Genomic DNA, 18982 nt, shown 5'->3' on the forward strand with positions numbered 1-18982 from the left:
AGCGTATGTTACAAAAATGTTCAATGTATATTTTAAAAAATTATTTTCAACTTTTTCAGTAATTGTTCATGTTTGAAAAGTTTGTTCAAATTTTAAAAATTGTTGATGGTTTTGAAAAGGGTTTCACATTTGTCACCTTTTCTATTTTTGTTCTCGATTTTCTTGAGTTGTTCGAAAAATTTCAAAAGTTGTTCTATACGTTAAAACCTCGCGCTGCTTCCAAACCAGTAGAAGTTATTAGCTTAACTGGTTAGGTTCTTGAGTTCCCGAGTGGGACGTCATGGGTTCGATCTCCTGCTGGTGCGGTTTGTTTTTGGCGTTTATTTTCACGCTTAACTGGTCATGGATGCTCAGTCGAGGAATCGAACGCGCGATCAACGATAGACTATAAGTTTTCTTTACCAGTTGAGCTCACCAATACTAGTGATTAATTGGGTGCGAGAGTGTTTAAGAACTGAGCGCAGTGACAGATAAAATAAATACATAAATTCAACCATTGAACATCTTTTTAATATACGATGAACATTTTTGCAATATATACTGGAATTTTTCTAAGTAGGCATTGAGCACTTGTGTGATATACGCTGAACATTTTTCAAGTATACAGTGATCATTTTCTTAATATGCCGTGAACATTTTGTTAAATGTACGATGAACATTTTTGTAATACACGATGAACATTTTGTTAAATGTACGATGAACATTTTTGTAATACACGATGAATATTTTCGTAATGCATAGTGAACTTTTCATAATGTACGGTGAACCATTTTTTTAATATACGATGAGCATTTTTTGTAATAGGAGGTGAACTTTTTATATAACACACAGTAAAGAGAAGAAGAAAAGAAAAAACCACAGAAAACCACCGAGAACCGGACAAACACTGAAAAAAAGGGAAGCAAAAAACCACAGAAAAGAAAACGAAAAAAGAACGCAGGAAACAGCAAAGGAAGCTGTAGCTAAAGAAAAAAAACGCGAACCCCGTACATGGGCCGGCCAAACCGGCGGCTCGCCTCAGCGAAAGCGCGACCTTTTGACGCTAACGAGCGTCAAATAGGTTCTGCCACTAAATTGTTATGCATTTGTCTACTAGAAAAAGAATTTTTGTCCGTGGGCCGCGCTGTGGCCCAGCAAAGCCAGCCCACTTATTTAATAGTCAGAGTTTCGCATAGGACAACCAACACATTTTTCTTTTTTTGTATTTAAATTCTATTTTTAATCTCCTTTCCCTATCTCCTTTTCCCCTTCCAAGTTTATTTTTCTTTTAGAATTTATTTCGTAAATATTAAATTCTAAAAAAAACGTTCAAAATTTAAAAAAACAAATTTTAGAAAATTTTAAGAATTCCAAAATTTTGTTGCTATTTTGCTAAATATTCGGAACTTGTAAAAAGTAGCCCATTGTTTTTTAAAAACAATTGTTTTTCAAAATTATTTGGGATTTCTAAAAAGAAAATAGCACTTAGAAAATGCTCCAAATTTGAAAAGTATTCATATTTTAGTGAAATTTTCAAAATTAAAAATAATGTCCGTGTTTAAAAGATACATATTTTATAAAAATCTTATGAATTTTCAACACATGTTACCGTTTTAAAAAAATGTGCAGAAATTAAGATAATGTTCATGTTTTTATTAAAAAGTTGGTGTTTCTAGAAAATGTTTGTGAATTTTAAGAAGTGTTCCCTTTCATATTTTGTTCGCGTTTTTTCGAAAGTGTACACAATTTTCAAAAAACTGTTCAGGAATTAAAAAATTGTTCATGTTTCCTATAATATTCAGAAACTTCATAACTTAAAATCCCTCGATTGAAAGGATTGAAAGGAAGAGTAGATTGAATAACTCATGGCCCTTCTCTGCGTGCAATGACGTAACAAAACTCTTAAATGCCCTCGATTAATGAATGAAAAAATAGCGGATTGATTTCTTCACACGTGACGAAACCGAGAAACTAAATGTTATTTTTTCGTGTGCACACAGAGTTTTGCTTGCACATATAATTCCCATTGATTTTAAATGCATATTATTTTATCTCCGTTGCAACGCACGGGCATATGTTCCAGCTACAACCTGTGTACATATCGTGCACAAAAGAACCGGTTTTGAACTCCGGTGTACGGGATAGATACGAGGTGTTGAACAAATCTTGTTCCGTTGTTCGTATCATCGACTCCGCGTAGGCAAGCCGGTTTCCTGGCAAGTACTGCAGTGCTACCCTCTCTCGGAGATTAGATTCGCCGGTAAACAAACCGCGTAGCTATCACCAGCCGGTTGTAAAAGGGGATTAGAAAACCCTGTGCCCGCGATCCGATCCCTCCATCGTCGCCGCCATGAAGACCTGCACCATCGTTGGCAGAGTGCAGGCCAAGGGGCACCACTTCGTGAGAATCGACGGATACTCCCACACAAAGGCGATGATGGCCACCGGCGACCACGTCCTGTCCTGCGGCTTCCCCATCGGCGGCCGCATCTGGCGCGTCAAGTACTATCCCAACGGCTCCGCCAAGGAGCATGCCGACTGGATCTCCGTCAGCCTTCTCGTCGACCCCGACACCAAGGCAGCCGCCGTGAAGGCGCGCTTCCGCTTCAGCCTTCTTGACACTGGCGGCGAGCCGGTGCCGGAATACGTCACCAGCAGCAGCGAGATACGAACGTTTCCGTCGCCGGGACCTAAAGCCGGGGGGTGGGCCTTCCCCCGCTTCGTCAAGCGACTCGACCTGGAGAACTCGGCGCACCTGAAGGACGACGGCTTCGCCATCCGGTGCGACGTCGATGTCATGAGCGACCTGGGCCTGCACGTGGAGGAGACGTTCCTCGACGTGCCGGAGCCCGACCTGCGCGTCCACCTCGCCCGCCTCCTTCGCACCAAGGACGGCGCCGACGTGGCGTTCAAGGTCGGCGACGAGACGTTCGGTGCACACAGGTGCATGCTCGCGGCACGGTCTCCGGTCTTCAAGGCGGAGATCTCCGGCCACAAGGCTGATACGTGCGTCAACATCGACGGTATGGATGCTCCGGCGTTCCAGGCTTTGCTCCACTTCATATACACGGACTCCTTGCCGGACATGGCCGGGCAAGACGTGCCTGCCGTGGTACGGCAGTTAAGTGCGGCGGCGGACAGATATCAAGTGGCAAGGCTAAAGTTGGTCTGCGAGGACAAGCTAAACAAAACCACGGCGACCGTGGATCAGCGACAGCGGCATCACCGCCACCGGTGGTTCATGGGGACGTGCTTGGAGTTTGTGAATTCGCTTCACCCTCGACGCCAACAACCACAACATTCTCTCCCGTCGACGGCGACGCCGAGCTCCACGCCGTCCGCCTCGGCCATTGTCGTCTCCGAGACGAGCGGGCACCACGTGCTCAAGATCGAAGGCTACTCGCGGACGAAGATGATGCTCCAAAGGGGACAGCATGTCGCCTCCGGAGAGTTCCAGGTTGGAGGCCACACATGGCGCATCAAGTACTACCCCAACGGCTGCGACCAGGGCAGCGCAGGCTACATATCCATGCACCTCGAATGCACGATGGTCGCCACGGGCGTCGACGTCGTGCATGCAAAAGTCAAGCTCAGCTTGCCCGGTCACGCCACGGAGTATTTTCCGTTGTGTGCTTTCACCAAAGACAAGTGCACTTTCACCAAGCACGACACTTCCCTCAGCTTCGACAGATTCGTCAAGAGGTCCGAGCTGGAGAGCTCAAGCTATCTCAGGGATGACTGCTTCAACGTCCGGTGCGACCTCGCCGTCTTCATGAACGAGGTGCGCGTGGAGCCGGCGGTGGTGGTGCCGCCGCCCGCCCTGCCCCGGCACCTTTCCCAGATGCTTTCCTATCAGGAGGGGAGCGACGTGTCGTTCAAGGTTGGCCGCGAGACATTCGCGGCGCACCGGTGCATCCTTGCTGCCCGGTCACCGGTCTTCAAGGCAGAGCTCGTCGGCCCCATGAAGGAGAACAAGATGAGGCTCGTGCACATCGAGGACATGGACGCGGCCGTGTTCCAGGCACTGCTCCACTTCATCTACACCGACGAGCTGCCCACCACGACCAGGAAAGAAGCGACAGCCATGGCCCAGCACCTGCTCGTCGCGGCAGACAGATACGACATGGAGAGGCTAAAGCTTGTCTGCCAAGACAAGCTGTGCAGGCACCTCGACGCGGCCACCGCGGCGACGACCCTGGCACTGGCCGAGCAGCACCAGTACCCGCGGCTCAAGGAGGCCGTCTTCGCGTTTCTCTGCAGCTCGCCTGCCAACTTGAGAGCAGTCTTAGCGAGCGATGGTTACGAGCATCTGACTGCGAGTTGCCCCTCCATTACCAAGGAGCTTGTCGCCAGGCTCGCAGCAACCCTCTAGGTAGACCTATACGAGATATCAAGTAGACGTTGTGTTACTTCGAGGGTGTGTTTTGTTGTAGGTTCCTGCCTATGTTGTCTTGCCAAATTTTTACATAAAAGTTGGCTTGTCGTTTTTATGTTGATGTCTGGGCGCAAGTCGCACGACCGGTGAATTATATGGTCCACAGTCATAGAGTTCGTGATAGAACTGTGAAGATACTGACACGAGCAAAGGTCCAATACGGATGGTCTAAGGTTTTTCTTTTATATAAACTTATTTGTTTGGCCTCAATGCTTGGCATCAATGGATGCAGAGTTCAGGGTTAGCCTCATTTTCGCAAGGAAAACAAAAGAACCCCAGTAGCCAGCGAACGTTCGCCGTGGGACATGGTAATTGCGAACATTTTGCATGACGACTTCTTCGCAGAACACATGACAACATCTGACAAACAAAGGATTTTGTGCAGAAATTGTTGTGTTTGCTTCAAAGAATTGCCATACTCTCAAGTCTCAGCATATGCAGGAACTGGTCATGGGTCTGCCCGAAACCGATATTCCAGCGAACACATCGAAGCATACTGTTCGATACAATCCTAGGGAAAGTTTATGCCAAGGGACGAGCCACAAACCTGCAGTCTGCTCATGCCGGTCTGGCGCGGTGTCACTCCATCAAGCTTTGATGTGAAACTCCATCTCAGGTACGCCTGGCAGGCATGAGAAGATTAAAAACAACGGAAACACTAACGCCAACACGTGTGGGCGTTACTCAACTCGTCCACACGCCTTGATCGTCGTCCAGTGCCTTTTGCACGAATCTTGACACGAAAAGGTTGATTTTGTGTGCCACGTAGGACGGGGCTGGTGTGTGGGTGTTGGAGAGTTTGCCCACACGCTAGCATCATGCTGCTTTGCCAGCTGCACTATGTGGGCGAACTAATTTCTACCCACACAATCAGCCACCTAGTTCATGCGCATGCGGGCGAACTACTTTTCGCCCACACAAAACTCCTAAGTTGTGGATGGCAACTGCAGTTAGACGAACGTGGCAACTAGGTAAACACACATGGCAACTGTGATTTTTTGCTAGACGGCAACTGCAGTTACGCGTACGTGGCAACTAGATAAACACACATGGCAACTATGGTTGGACCACACATGACAACTACTGTTTGACCATATGTGGCAAGTAGTTAATCACACACGGCAACTACGGTTTGATTACACGCGGCAACTAGCATAAATTAGCTGTAAATTAGACATGGCAACTATAGTTAACCAAAACAGATAGAGTTGCCATGCTTTTATAACTACACTTGCCATCCCGGATAACTACATCTGCCAACCAGGATGGCAACTACGCGGTGTACCTAACGTAGTTGCGTCAGGACGTGTGGCCATTTTTGCTTCGTGCCACACGCGGGGGGTGGAGACGAGTAGTACTTGTTGATGTGTGGCACGAAGTAGCCGCGCCTACACGTGTGGGCAATTCTAATATCCGCCCACACAGCCCATGTGGGCTGCCTCCTGCTCACACCACACACGCTGTGTGGGCGCATGCCGAATATACCACACGTGTGGCAGTTATCGGCGTCCAAAAACAAATAACTGATTTATACCTATTCAAAGCAAAGTACGCTAGATATTCTCTTCCATAGAAAGTAAAATTCCTGCTATGGAAGAGGAGCCAACAGTGGATGCTGGATTCATAGAAACGGACTGCAAAATCAAGCGAATGTTGGAGACCATTCAACCCACAAAATTTAATTCCACACACCAAGATTTCAGTTTAACTCGAGCTGTGAAACTCAGTTTCAAATTTGGGTTGTCTTGGACGCCCAACCAACCAAGGGTGGCAGATTTCTATTTTTCTTGCTGATGTCTGGTGGATGCTTAATTTAGGATTGAACTGCGGTTTTCCCAACAGTTTGATGAATCGACGGTTCAACACAATGTTCTTCAAGTTCATAAGATGCACAAGCACGTTTCTATGATCTTTGTAGTATTATGTCTTTCAACTTTCGTACTGTTGCAAAACGTGTGAATAATCTGTCTCCTTTTCCTACCAAAACTAATTCCATAGTCCCTATGTACAGTTGTCACTTGTCACGTGTGATAGGAAGTAAGTGAACCTCGTAGAGCTTAAGTGAAAGCGACAATTTTGCTATTTAAGCACAAATATCTTGCAGCATGGCAGGTGAAATAATTTGGCAATGAACAGAAAAGTACATGTACAAATCAAGTGACTTCGCAGAATGGGGTATCAAGGATGGCAATCTATAATGACTTGGAAGAACACCCAGACCAATCTCTGGAATCAACGGCAGGGCATGAGAGCCCACTTTCTGGTCATAAACTGAAAAGAATGTCACAACTATGTTCTGCAAAATTGCTTCAAGAAGAAACTAGATTATATTACCTTCTGTTGTAACCTTCGCCTTTGATACCCTTCCTTTGGTGTTTTCTCTAATAGTCCTGTAACTGAATGAGCAGTTATCTTAAGAACTTAAATGAGCAGTTAAACGAAGTGAACATTCAGCCAGTTTAATCGAACAGTAAGCCAACACAGATATGTAGAATTTCTTTCAGGAAGAATATGATGCAAGGAATGAAAGCATAAATCGATGAGACCTCATAATGCACACGAAATCCTAACCGTGAAGCAACCAGGACTGTCTTGATCATGCCATCTTTGCTTGAGTCAACTTTCAGCTAAATCAAGGTGGCTCTGGACTTCTCAGTAGGTGATATGCATAAACTTCAGTACTCCTCTTGGTAAGATATACTCCCTCTGTTACCTTTTATAAGACCTTTTAGGTCACTACTTACATAGGGAGTACGTATGGAACATGGAAACAAGGGCGATAGCCAAACCATCTTGCTCAGAATTATTCGCAATGTATATAGACGCATGCAAGCATTTTTTTTGGCATTTCTATTTACAGCACAGGCAAGGAACATGCCTCTCCAATTCAATGTAGACAAAATTCAATTGGTTCCACAATCCAAATCTACGAAACATTGTTCCTAGACAAAGTACAACGACTCCTATCCACATCAAACTCAATACAGTTAACTTTCAGCAGCAGAACCTCATGCAGAATTTAAAGATTAACAGGACGTGAAGTGAATCTTCTAGAGTTTTGAATGTGTACAAAATGTGTGGGCAATCTATTTTTCTTCTTTTCTACCAAAATTGAGTTCACAGTCCCTGTGTACAGTTTCACATGTGTAACAGGAAGTGTAAGTGAATCTCCTAGAGTTGAACACAGAACTATAAATCACTATAGTTTACAAAGCTCAAGTCTCGTATTATAGCCAGGACTGTCTTGATCATGCCATAAATATGGCTTCACAATAAACACGAGAGAATCTGACAAAAGGCTATATTAGGGCAACATGGCTTGGATAAAAGTTCTCAGAACATTGGATAAACTGAAATGTTAGAACCCTCTGAGAGCTCTTTGAAGTCAATGACAGTCAGTGAAGAGTGCAAGAGACACTTTTCATCATACACTGAAAAGATTCGCACCTATATTCTGCAGAATAACTCCAAGTTGGTTCATAGTATCTTTAGTAATCCAGTCAAATATTGAATTTCATCCTTCCTTGGCTTTGGTGTCCTGTCTTTGTTGTTCCCTCTAGGTCAGTCCTGTAACTGAACAAGTAAATCATCTCAAGATATTGAATGAGCGGTCAAACCAAGTGAATGACATTTGGACAGTTTGAGCGAAAAAGTAACCAAGAATGCTGAATTTCCTCAAAAAAGAACATAATGCATCTTGAAGTGTGAGTAGGGAAAAAGGACGAAGGATAGAAGGCATCAAAATGAAACAGCAAGTCCTAACTGGGAAGTAGACAGGACAATCTTTTTTTTTTAGAAGTAGCAGACAGGATTATCTTGATCTTGCCTTCTTTGCTTCAGTCAAACTCCCAGCAAAACCAAGGTGACAACAACCTTCTCGGTAAGCACACAAATCAAGTTCAGTCCCTCCTCAGTGTCATACCAAATACGAATATAGGAAATATGTAAGAACATGGAAAGGGAAAGAAGAATAACAACCAAAGCATCTTCCCAATAAACATTTGCAAAGTCAAAACACAAACAAGCATTTTTTTTCTTGAACTTCTGTATCAAGCATAGGAACAAAACATGCATCTCCATTTCAATGCACACAAAATTCAGTTGGATTCAGACTCCAAAATCTACGAGTCATTCTTCCTACAGAATAGAAACAGAACCTATCCACACAATCATAACACATTTTTAACTCTTAAACTTAGCAAGCAGTAACTCATGCAGAGTATTTCTTCAGAGCTCTATCCAGTCTGACATCAAAGGGAGTCGAGTACGGCTTCAGTTTTCTATCCTGCAACAGATAATTAAAGATAAGTACATCATTCGAGAATATCGATAACTATATTACCTCATTGACTTCCATGTTTACTGTACCTCTCTGTATTTGCTTGTTGTGTTGGGGATTCCATTAGATCCTGAATCAACTCTAGAAGAACCATTCGCACCACCCTTGTTGCCGGAAGAAGACTGGGCACTGGCAACTCTAGAAGAACCGTTCGCACTACCCTGTTCCTCCTCACACTTGTTGTCGGAAGAAGACTGGGCACTGGCCCTCCCCTTTGGCAATTCAGACTCTACTGCTTTTTTGGTTCCTTTGACTTCTCTATCCTCACCCCCATTCACCACGGTCGCAACTGGCAGATTCCCTGCCAGCTCTCTTGGCACAGGCAATTCATTTTCCTTTTCTACCACCATGTTGCCTTCCTCAGGAAGGTTATTCCTTGCACTAGTCCTTCCAACCCTTCCTCGCCCCCTTCCAGACCTCATCACTGCCACCACATCCTTTTTCCCGGCGACACGGCGCTTCACCACAGCAGCCCTCTTCCGCTCCCCACGGCATGTCACCATGGTTGCATCCTCATCATTCTCTAGTTCAGGGTGCTCCATGGCTTTCTGCCCCCCCTGGTGAGACGCTTCTGTAGCCTCCTCCATCTCTTCAGTGGGCTCGGCTGCAGCCGCATAAGAGATATTGTTAGCAGCAAGCTTAACGGCCCTCCTCTTTGGTAATTTCTCCTCCAACGCCTTTGCAGTTCTTTTGACCTCTCCATCCACAGCTGTTGCCTTATCCCCCTTCTTCACCGTCGTCGAAGTCAATGGCTTCCCTGTGCGTGCTCTTGACGCACTCAACTTATTTCCCCCCTGCTCCTCCTCCTCCTCAAGAACTGTGTTCATTGCACTGGCCCTTGTAGGCCTTCCCCGGCCCCTTGCAGACTTCCTCTTTGGAGGCAGTGATACAGGAGCAACTGCCGCCTCATTCTTCTTCGTTGCGCCATGGTGGATCACCACTGGGGCTTTGTCCTCCTTCTCTTTCTTCTCTGGTTCATGAGGTTCCATGTTCTTCTTCCGCCTCCCGCGACGTGTCACCACCATGGTCTCCTCCTCCTCGTCCTTCTCTGGTTCATGAGGTTCAACGGCCTTCTTCCGCCTCCCTCGGAGCGTTGCATCCACAGCCTCCTCCATCTCTTCAATGGGCACTGCAGCCGCATTGGCACCATTATCGAAAGCGGAAAGCCGAGCACTGGCCCTCCCCTTCGGCACTTTCTCCTCCAATGAAACTGCAGCCCCTTCTACGTCTCCATCCCCAGATGCCACCTTATCCCTCTTCTGCGCCTTAGCACCCTTCAATGTCGTCGAAACGAGCAGGTCCTCAGGACGAACTCTTGATACAGCCAACTCATTTCCTCCCTGCTCTTCCACATCCTCAAGAACCATGTCGCTTGCATTAGCCTTTTTGCCACGGCCCCTTACTGACCTCATCTTTGGAGGCAATTGCGGAGGGGCGTCCGTCACCACACTCTTCTTCCTCCCTCTGCGGTTTGTCACCACCGGGGCTTCCTCCTCCTCTTCCTTCTCCGGTTTAGGGGGCTCCACAACATTCTTCTGCCTGCCACGGCGCGTCACCACTGTGGCCTCTTCCTCCTTTTCCTTCTCTGGTTCAGGGAGCTGCACAACATTCTTCTGCCTGCCACGGCGTGTCACCACTGTGGCCTCCTCTTCCTTCTCTGGTTCAGAGGGCTCCGCAACATTCTTCTGCCTGCCACTGCGTGTCACCGCCGTGGCCTCCTCCTCTTCCTTCTCTGGTTCAGAGGGCTCCACAACATTCTTCTGCCTGCCACGGCGTGTCACCGCTGTGGCCTCCTCCTTTTCCTTCTCTGAGGGCTCCACAACATTCTTCTGCCTGCCACGGCGTGTCACCGCTGTGGCCTCCTCCTTTTCCTTCTCTGAGGGCTCCACAACATTCTTCTGCCTGCCACGGCGTGTCACCGCTGTGGCCTCCTCCTTTTCCTTCTCTGAGGGCTCCACAACATTCTTCTGCCTGCCACGGCGTGTCACCGCTGTGGCCTTCTCTGGTTCAGGGGCCTGCGCAGCATTCTTCCGTCTGCCACGGCGCGTCACCGCCGTGGCCTCCTCCTTATCCACCTCCTCATTCTCTGGTGCAGAAGGCTCCACGGGCTTCATCTGCTCTCCACGGCGAGGCGCCTCCACAGTCTCCTCAATCTCAAATAGGGGCTCTGCTGCAGCCAGCTTCTGCCGTCCTCCCCGGCGCGTAACCACCTGGGGCTTCTCATCCACCGCCACTCCCTCTGCCTGTGGATCTTCCTTCTGCGTGTCGGGGTGCTGGGCGGCCGGCGGCGCTTTCTTCCGTGCGCCACGGCGGGTCACCGCAGGGGGCTTCTCCTCCGCCACCATCGGTGCCACCGCCGCCGTCTGGCGCGAGGAGCGCCTGGAACTGGGGTTGGCGGCAGGCTTGGGATCCGAATCAGGCGCGATGGAGACGGCGAGCACGGTCGAATCGCCGACCTTGATTAGGTCCCCGTGGGAAAGCGGGGCGGGAACGGAGGGCACGAGGGCTTGCCGTTGAGGAGGGTGCCGTTGGAGGACCCGAGATCGGAGACGGCCCATCCGGCGCCGGGAGGCGGGAGGAACTCGATGACGAGGTGCTGCTGCGACGCTCCCCCGTCGCGCACGGCGAGATCGTTGCCCTTGACGACGCGACCGACGCGGAGGGCGGCGCCCGCGCTGCACTGCCGGGTCTCCCCCTCCCGTGGCCCCTTCTCCACCGCCAGGGTGAGCGTCGGCGGCGGAGCGGCCATTGGAGAGGGTGGGGATCGGAGGGTTTCCTCTTTTTTTTCCTGGCCTGTGAATGAGATTTCAAAATCAGTTTCGGGAGGGTTCGGGCGTTTTGAGCACTTCGCAGCAATCAGGGGAGGGGAGCGGGTGCACGGGCCCACAGGCAGTGTGCGTGAGAGAGAATTCGAGGCGTTCGACCGTTAACTTCTGGGATTTGGAGGCCAAGTTCGAACTAGGGCCACTCTCGGCTCCATATTCTCCAATAGCAGATTTTGGGGTTCTTTTCAGCTCCACATTCTCCAAAATCAGATTTTTAGGAAACTGCCCACGGAACCGGCCGTTTCGTTCTTTTAAAAGATTAAAAGATAGCAGTACGAGATTGTGACATGAGTTGTATGCTGAAACGTCCATAATACCCTTGGTTTATGTTTGTTAACCAATGCAAGTTATTTCATATTGTTTTAGACGTAAATATGAACACGAAACGATATGAGCGTCATAAAAGGATACATATCCCATTTACCAAGCACATCAATCAATCAAAGTTGCAATTGACATGACATATGTATACCCACAAATCCTTTTATGCAATTACATTCTAAACATTGCTGGAGGCTGCATCTCTAACTATGGACATTTTGAGCATGAACAATTCTCTTTTTTGCAACTTGGCATGCTTTCAACAGTTTTCACTTTTCACGTGTTCTTCAAGCAAGAAGGAGCATTTTATTTTTTTGAAAAGGGGGACTCCCCGGCCTCTGCATCAGAACGATGCATACGCCCACATTTATAAATAAAAGAGGTTCAACAAGGTCTTAAAGTCTGAAAACAATATAAAACGGCAAGCTCACAAAGAGCGACAACGCCAAAAACAAAAGGCCCAAAAGCCACAACCGGCTGGCATAACAAAGATAGGTAAACTAATCGCATATCCTATTACATGACCGCCATCCAAACCGGTTGAAGATATCCCGCGCTATCATCTCCCATCGGACAGATCCAGTAACCAAACGCTCCCTGGGCTCCGTCGGAGTGAATAAGGACCACATACGGATCAGCGTAGTAGCTCGGAATAAAATCTGCAAAAAATGAATAGTTGTTGTTCTGTTAAAAGCCAAATCATTTCTGCAGTTTCAAATTGCCCACAACAACGCACATACTCCTACACGAATGTGTCTAGCTGTTTCGGACTCTATCCCAACAAGTCACGTTCCAAATAACGTACTGAGCGAATTCGGAGGAGTAATGTTAAAGGCAATTTGCACGGTGCGTCACAAAACTCTCGCCAACGGGCAATCAAAGAAGAGGTGCTTAATAGTCTCGTCCCGATCACAGAAACTACACCTAGTAGATCCTGTCCAGTTGCGCTTAACCGAGTTATCCTTTGTTAAAATGACTTGTTTATGCACAAACCACATAAACACTTTAATCTTCAAAGAAACTTTGACTTTCCAAACATGTTTGGAACTAGGAATAACACTAGAGTTAATAACATCGATATACATCGACTTAACCGTGAATTCTCCAGACCTAGTAAGTCTCCAACACAACTGATCGGGCCGATGAGCTAGCTGAACCTCCATTAGTCTACTCACCAAATGAAGCCATGCTTCCCACCGGTCGCCAACAAGCACCCTCCGAAACTGAATATTAAGGGGAACGGACTGCATAATCGTTGCAAGTAGAGCATCACGTCGTTGAACAATACGATACAGGGACGGATACTGGAGCGCCAACGGCGTATCACCAAGCCAAGTATCCTCCCAGAAACGAGTATTGTTGCCATTACCGACAATAAACTTTGTTCTATTAAAGAAGGCGGCCTTGACTCTCATAAGCCCCTTCCAAAACGGCGAGTCAGTTGGTCTCACTGTCCCCTGGGACAAAGTCTTGGACTGCAGATACTTATTACGGAGAATCTGTGCCCACGTTGCGTCAGTCTCAACTGATAACTTATACAACCACTTACTGAGAAGACATCTATTCTTGACTTCAAGATTCTCAATACCAAGACCCCCTTGGTCCTTTGGTCGACAGATGATATCCCATTTGGCGAGTCGGTACTTTCTCTTTAGTTCATCACTCTGCCAGAAGAATCGGGATCGATAGAAGTCCAGCCTTTTCCTAACCCCAACTGGGACTTCAAAGAAAGATAAGAGGAACATCGGCATACTCGTGAGCACCTAATTAATAAGAATCAATCAGCCTCCATATGACATAAGTTTGCCCTTCCAACAACTCAGTTTCTTCTCAAACCGATCCTCAATGCACTTCCATTCTCTGTTTGTTAGCTTAAGATGGTGAATGGGTATACCTAGGTATGTAAAAGGTAAAGCCCCAAATTCACATCCAAACAATTTCCTATAAGCCTCTTGTTCCTCCTTGGCTCTACCAAAGCAGAACAACTCGCTTTTATGAAAGTTAATCTTCAATCCGGTCAATTGTTCAAATAAGCATAACACCAGCTGAAGGAAATATGCCCTAGAGGCAATAATAAAGTTATTATTTATTTCCTCATATCATGCTAAATGTTTATTATTCATGCTAGAATTGTATTAACCGGAAACATGATACATGTGTGAATACATAGACAAAACTATAGTCACTAGTATGCCTCTACTTGACTAGCTCATTAATCAAAGATGGTTATGTTTCCTGACCATAGACATGTGTTGTCATTTGATTAGTGGGATCACATCATTAGGAGAATGATGTGATTGACATGACCCATTCTGTTAGCCTAGCACTTGATCGTTTAGTATACTGCTATTGCTTTCTTCATGACTTATACAAAGTTCCTGCAACTATGAGATTGTGCAACTCCCGTTTACCGGAAGAACACTTTGTGTGCTACCAAACATCACAACGTAACTGGGTGATTATAAAGGTGCTCTACAGGTGTTTCCGAAGGTACATGTTGGGTTGGCATAATTCGAGATTAGGATTTGTCACTCCGATTGTCGGAGAGGTATCTCTGGGCCCTCTCGGTAATACTCATCACCTAAGCCTTGCAAGCATGTAACTAATGAGTTAGTTATGAGATGACGTATTACGGAACGAGTAAAGAGACTTGCCGGTAACGAGATTGAACTAGGTATTGGATACCGACGATCAAATCTCGGGCAAGTAACATACCGATGACAAAGGGAACAAAGTATGTTGTTATGCGGTTTGACCGATAAAGATCTTCGTAGAATATGTAGGAACCAATATGGGCATCCAGGTCCCGCTATTGGTTATTGACCGAGAATGGTTTTAGGTCATGACTACATAGTTCTCGAACCCGTAGGGTCCGCACGCTTAATGTTTCGATGACAGTTTTATTATGAGTTTATAAGTTTTGATGTACCGAAGTTTGTTCGGAGTCCCGGATGTGATCACGGACATGACAAGGAGTCTCGAAATGGTCGAGACATAAAGATTGATATATTGGAAGCCTATGTTTGGACTTCGGAATGGTTCCGGGTGAAAACGGGATTTTACCGGAACACCGGGGGGTTACCGGAACCCTCCCGGGGGTTAATGGGCCTTAGTGGGCCATGAGGGAGAAGAGGAAGGGCCGGCCAGGGCAGGCCGCGCGCCCCCTCCCCCCCTAGTCCGAATAGGACAAGGAGACGCCGCCCCCTTCCCTCTTTCCCTCCCCCCAAGTCCTAATCCAACTAGGAAAGGGGGGGGGGAGTCCTACTCCCGGTGGGAGTAGGACTCCTTCGGCGCGCCTCCTCCAAGGGCCGGCCGCACCCCCCCTTGCTCCTTTATATACGGGGGCAGGGGGCACCCCATAGACACAAGTTGATCTACGGATCGTTCCTTAGCCGTGTGCGGTGCCCCCTTCCACCACATTCCACCTCGGCCATATCGTCGCGAAGCTTAGGCGAAGCCCTGCGCCGGTAGAACATCAAGATCGTCACCACGCCGTCGTGCTGACGGAACTCTCCCTCGACACTCGGCTGGATCGGAGTTCGAGGGACGTCATCGAGCTGAACGTGTGCTGAACTCGGAGGCTCCGTACGTTCGGTGCTTGGATCGGTCGGATCGTGAAGACGTACGACTACATCAACCGCGTTGTGCTAATGCTTCCGCTTACGGTCTACGAGGGTACGTGGACATACACTCTCCCCTCTCGTTGCTATGCCATCACCATGATCTTGCGTGTGCGTAGGAATTTTTTTGAAATTACTACATTCCCCAACAGTGGCATCCGAGCCTAGGTTTTATGCGTTGATGTTATATGCACGAGTAGAACACAAATGAGTTGTGGACGATATAAGTCATAGTGCCTACCAGCATGTCATACTTTGGTTCAGCGGTATTGTGAGATGAAGCGGCCCGGACCGACATTACGCGTACGCTTACGCGAGACTGGTTTCACCGTTATGAGCACTCGTGCTTAAAGGTGGCTGGCGGGTGTCTGTCTCTCTCACTTTAGTTGAACCGAGTGTGGCTACGCCCGGTCCTTGTGAAGGTTAAAACGGAGTCTATTTGACAAACTATCGTTGTGGTTTTGATGCGTAGGTAAGAACGGTTCTTGCTAAGCCCGTAGCAGCCACGTAAAATTTGCAACAACAAGGTAGAGGACGTCTAACTTGTTTTTGCAGGGCATGTTGTGATGTGATATGTTCAAGACGTGATACTATATTTTATTGTATGAGATGATCATGTTTTGTAATCGAAGTTATCGGCAACTGGCAGGAGCCATATGGTTGTCGCTTTATTGTATGAAATGCAAACGCCCTGTAATTGCTTTACTTTATCACTAAGCGGTAGCGATAGTCGTAGAAGCAATAGATGGCGTAAACGACAATGATGCTACGATGAAGATCAAGGTGTCGCGCCGGTGACGATGGTGATCATGACGGTGCTTCGAAGATGGAGATCACAAGCACAAGATGATGATGGCCATATCATATCACTTATATTGATTGCATGTGATGTTTATCCTTTATGCATCTTATCTTGCTTTGATTGACGGTAGCATTTTAAGATGATCTCTCACTAAAATTATCAAGTAGTGTTCTCCCTGAGTATGCACCGTTGCCAAAGTTCGTCGTGCCGAGACACCACGTGATGATCGGGTGTGATAAGCTCTACGTCCATCTACAACGGGTGCAAGCCAGTTTTGCACACGCAGAATAATCAGGTTAAACTTGACGAGCCTAGCATATGCAGATATGGCCTCAGAACACGGAGACCGAAAGGTCGAGCGTGAATCATATAGTAGATATGATCAACATAATGATGTTCACCATTGAAAACTACTCCATCTCACGTGATGATCGGTTATGGTTTAGTTGATTTGGATCACGTGATCACTTAGATGACTAGAGAGATGTCTGTCTAAGTGGGAGTTCTTAAGTAATATGATTAATTGAACTTAAATTTATCATGAACTTAGTACCTGATAGTATCTTGCTTGTCTATGTTTGTTTGTAGATAGATGGCTCGTGCTGTTGTTCCGTTGAATTTTAATGCGTTCCTTGAGAAAGCAAAGTTGAAAGATGATGGTAGCAATTACACGGACTGGATCCGTAACCTGAGGATTATCCTCATTGCTGCACAGAAGAGTTACGTCTTGGAAGCACCGCTGGGTGCCAGGCCTGCTGCTGATGCAACTGACGACGTTAAGAACGTCTGGCAGAGCAAAGGCGATGACTACTCTATAGTTCAGTGTGCCATGCTTTACGACTTAGAACCGGGTCTTCAACGACGTTTTGAACGTCATGGAGCATATGAGATGTTCCAGGAGTTGAAGTTAATATTTCAAGCAAATGCCCGGATTGAGAGATATGAAGTCTCCAATAAGTTCTATAGCTGCAAGATGGAGGAGAATAGTTCTGTCAGTGAACATATACTCAGAATGTCTGGGTATAACAATCACTTGATTCAACTGGGAGTTAATCTTCCTAATGATAGTGTCATTGACAGAATTCTTCAATCACTGCCACCAAGCTACAAGAGCTTCATGATAAACTATAATATGCAAGGGATGAACAAGACTATTCCTGAGCTCTTCGCGATGCTGAAAGCCGCGGAGGTAGAAATCAAGAAGGAGCATCAAGTGTTGATGGTCAACAAGACCACTAGTTTCAAGAAGAAGGGCAAAGGGAAGAAGAAGGGTAACTTCAAAAAGAACGGCAAGCAAGTTGCTGCTCAAGAGAAGAAACCCAAGTCTGGACCTAAGCCTGAAACTAAGTGCTTCTACTGCAAGCAGACTGGTCACTGGAAGCGGAACTGCCCCAAGTATTTGGCGGATAAGAAGGATGGCAAAGTGAACAAAGGTATATGTGATATACATGTTATTGATGTGTACCTAACTAGAGCTCGTAGTAGCACCTGGGTATTTGATACTGGTTCTGTTGCTAATATTTCCAACTCGAAACAGGGACTACAGAATAAGCAAACACTGGCCAAGGACGAGGTGACGATGCGCGTGGGAAACGGTTCCAAAGTCGATGTGATCGCGGTCGGCACGCTACCTCTACATCTACCATCGGGATTAGTTTTAGACCTGAATAATTGTTATTTGGTGCCTGCATTGAGCATGAACATTATATCTGGATCTTGTTTGATGCGAGACGGTTATTCATTTAAATCAGAGAATAATGGTTGTTCTATTTATATGAGTAATATCTTTTATGGTCATGCGCCCTTGAAGAGTGGTCTATTTTTATTGAATCTCGATAGTAGTGATACACATATTCATAATGTTGAAGCCAAAAGATGCAGAGTTGATAATGATAGTGCAACTTATTTGTGGCACTGCTGTTTAGGTCATATCGGTGTAAAACGCATGAAGAAACTCCATACTGATGGACTTCTGGAATCACTTGATTATGAATCACTTGGTACTTGCGAACCGTGCCTTATGGGCAAGATGACTAAAACACCGTTCTCCGGAACTATGGAGAGAGCAACAGATTTGTTGGAAATCATACATACAGATGTATGTGGTCCGATGAATGTTGAGGCTCGTGGCGGATATCGTTATTTTCTCACCTTCACAGATGATTTAAGCAGATATGGGTATATCTACTTAATGAAGCACAAGTCTGAAACATTTGAAAAGTTCAAAGAATTTCAGAGTGAAGTAGAAAATCATCGTAACAAGAAAATAAAATTTCTACGATCTGATCGTGGAGGAGAATATTTGAGTTACGAGTTTGGTTTACATTTGAAACATTGCGGAATAGTTTCGCAACTCACGCCACCTGGAACACCACAACGAAATGGTGTGTCCGAACGTCGTAATCATACTTTACTTAATATGGTGCGATCTATGATGTCACTTACTGATTTACTGCTATCGTTTTGGGGTTATGCTTTAGAGACGGCCGCATTCACGTTAAATAGGGCACCATCAAAATCCGTTGAGATGACGCCTTATGAACTGTGGTTTGGCAAGAAACCAAAGTTGTCGTTTCTTAAAGTTTGGGGCTGTGATGCTTATGTGAAGAAACTTCAACCAGATAAGCTCGAACCCAAATCGGAGAAATGTGTCTTCATAGG

At 46.5% G+C, this 18982-nt stretch overlaps 1 protein-coding gene and 1 pseudogene across 1 annotated transcript; one reads left to right on the forward strand and one right to left on the reverse strand.

Annotated features, from left to right (window-relative positions):
* The first annotated feature begins 2223 nt into the window (after positions 1–2223).
* LOC123069561 (BTB/POZ and MATH domain-containing protein 3) lies at positions 2224–4469 on the forward strand. Its single transcript, XM_044492446.1, has one exon. The coding sequence runs from the start codon at positions 2330–2332 to the stop codon at positions 4349–4351; it is 2022 nt and encodes a 673-aa protein (XP_044348381.1). The 5' UTR covers positions 2224–2329; the 3' UTR covers positions 4352–4469.
* Positions 4470–8470: 4001 nt separating this feature from the next.
* LOC123069560 (ABC transporter F family member 4-like) lies at positions 8471–11699 on the reverse strand (annotated as a pseudogene).
* Between the last annotated feature and the right edge of the window lie 7283 nt (positions 11700–18982).

The sequence above is a fragment of the Triticum aestivum genome, chromosome 3B (assembly GCF_018294505.1).
Source record: "Triticum aestivum cultivar Chinese Spring chromosome 3B, IWGSC CS RefSeq v2.1, whole genome shotgun sequence".
NCBI lineage: Eukaryota > Viridiplantae > Streptophyta > Magnoliopsida > Poales > Poaceae > Triticum > Triticum aestivum.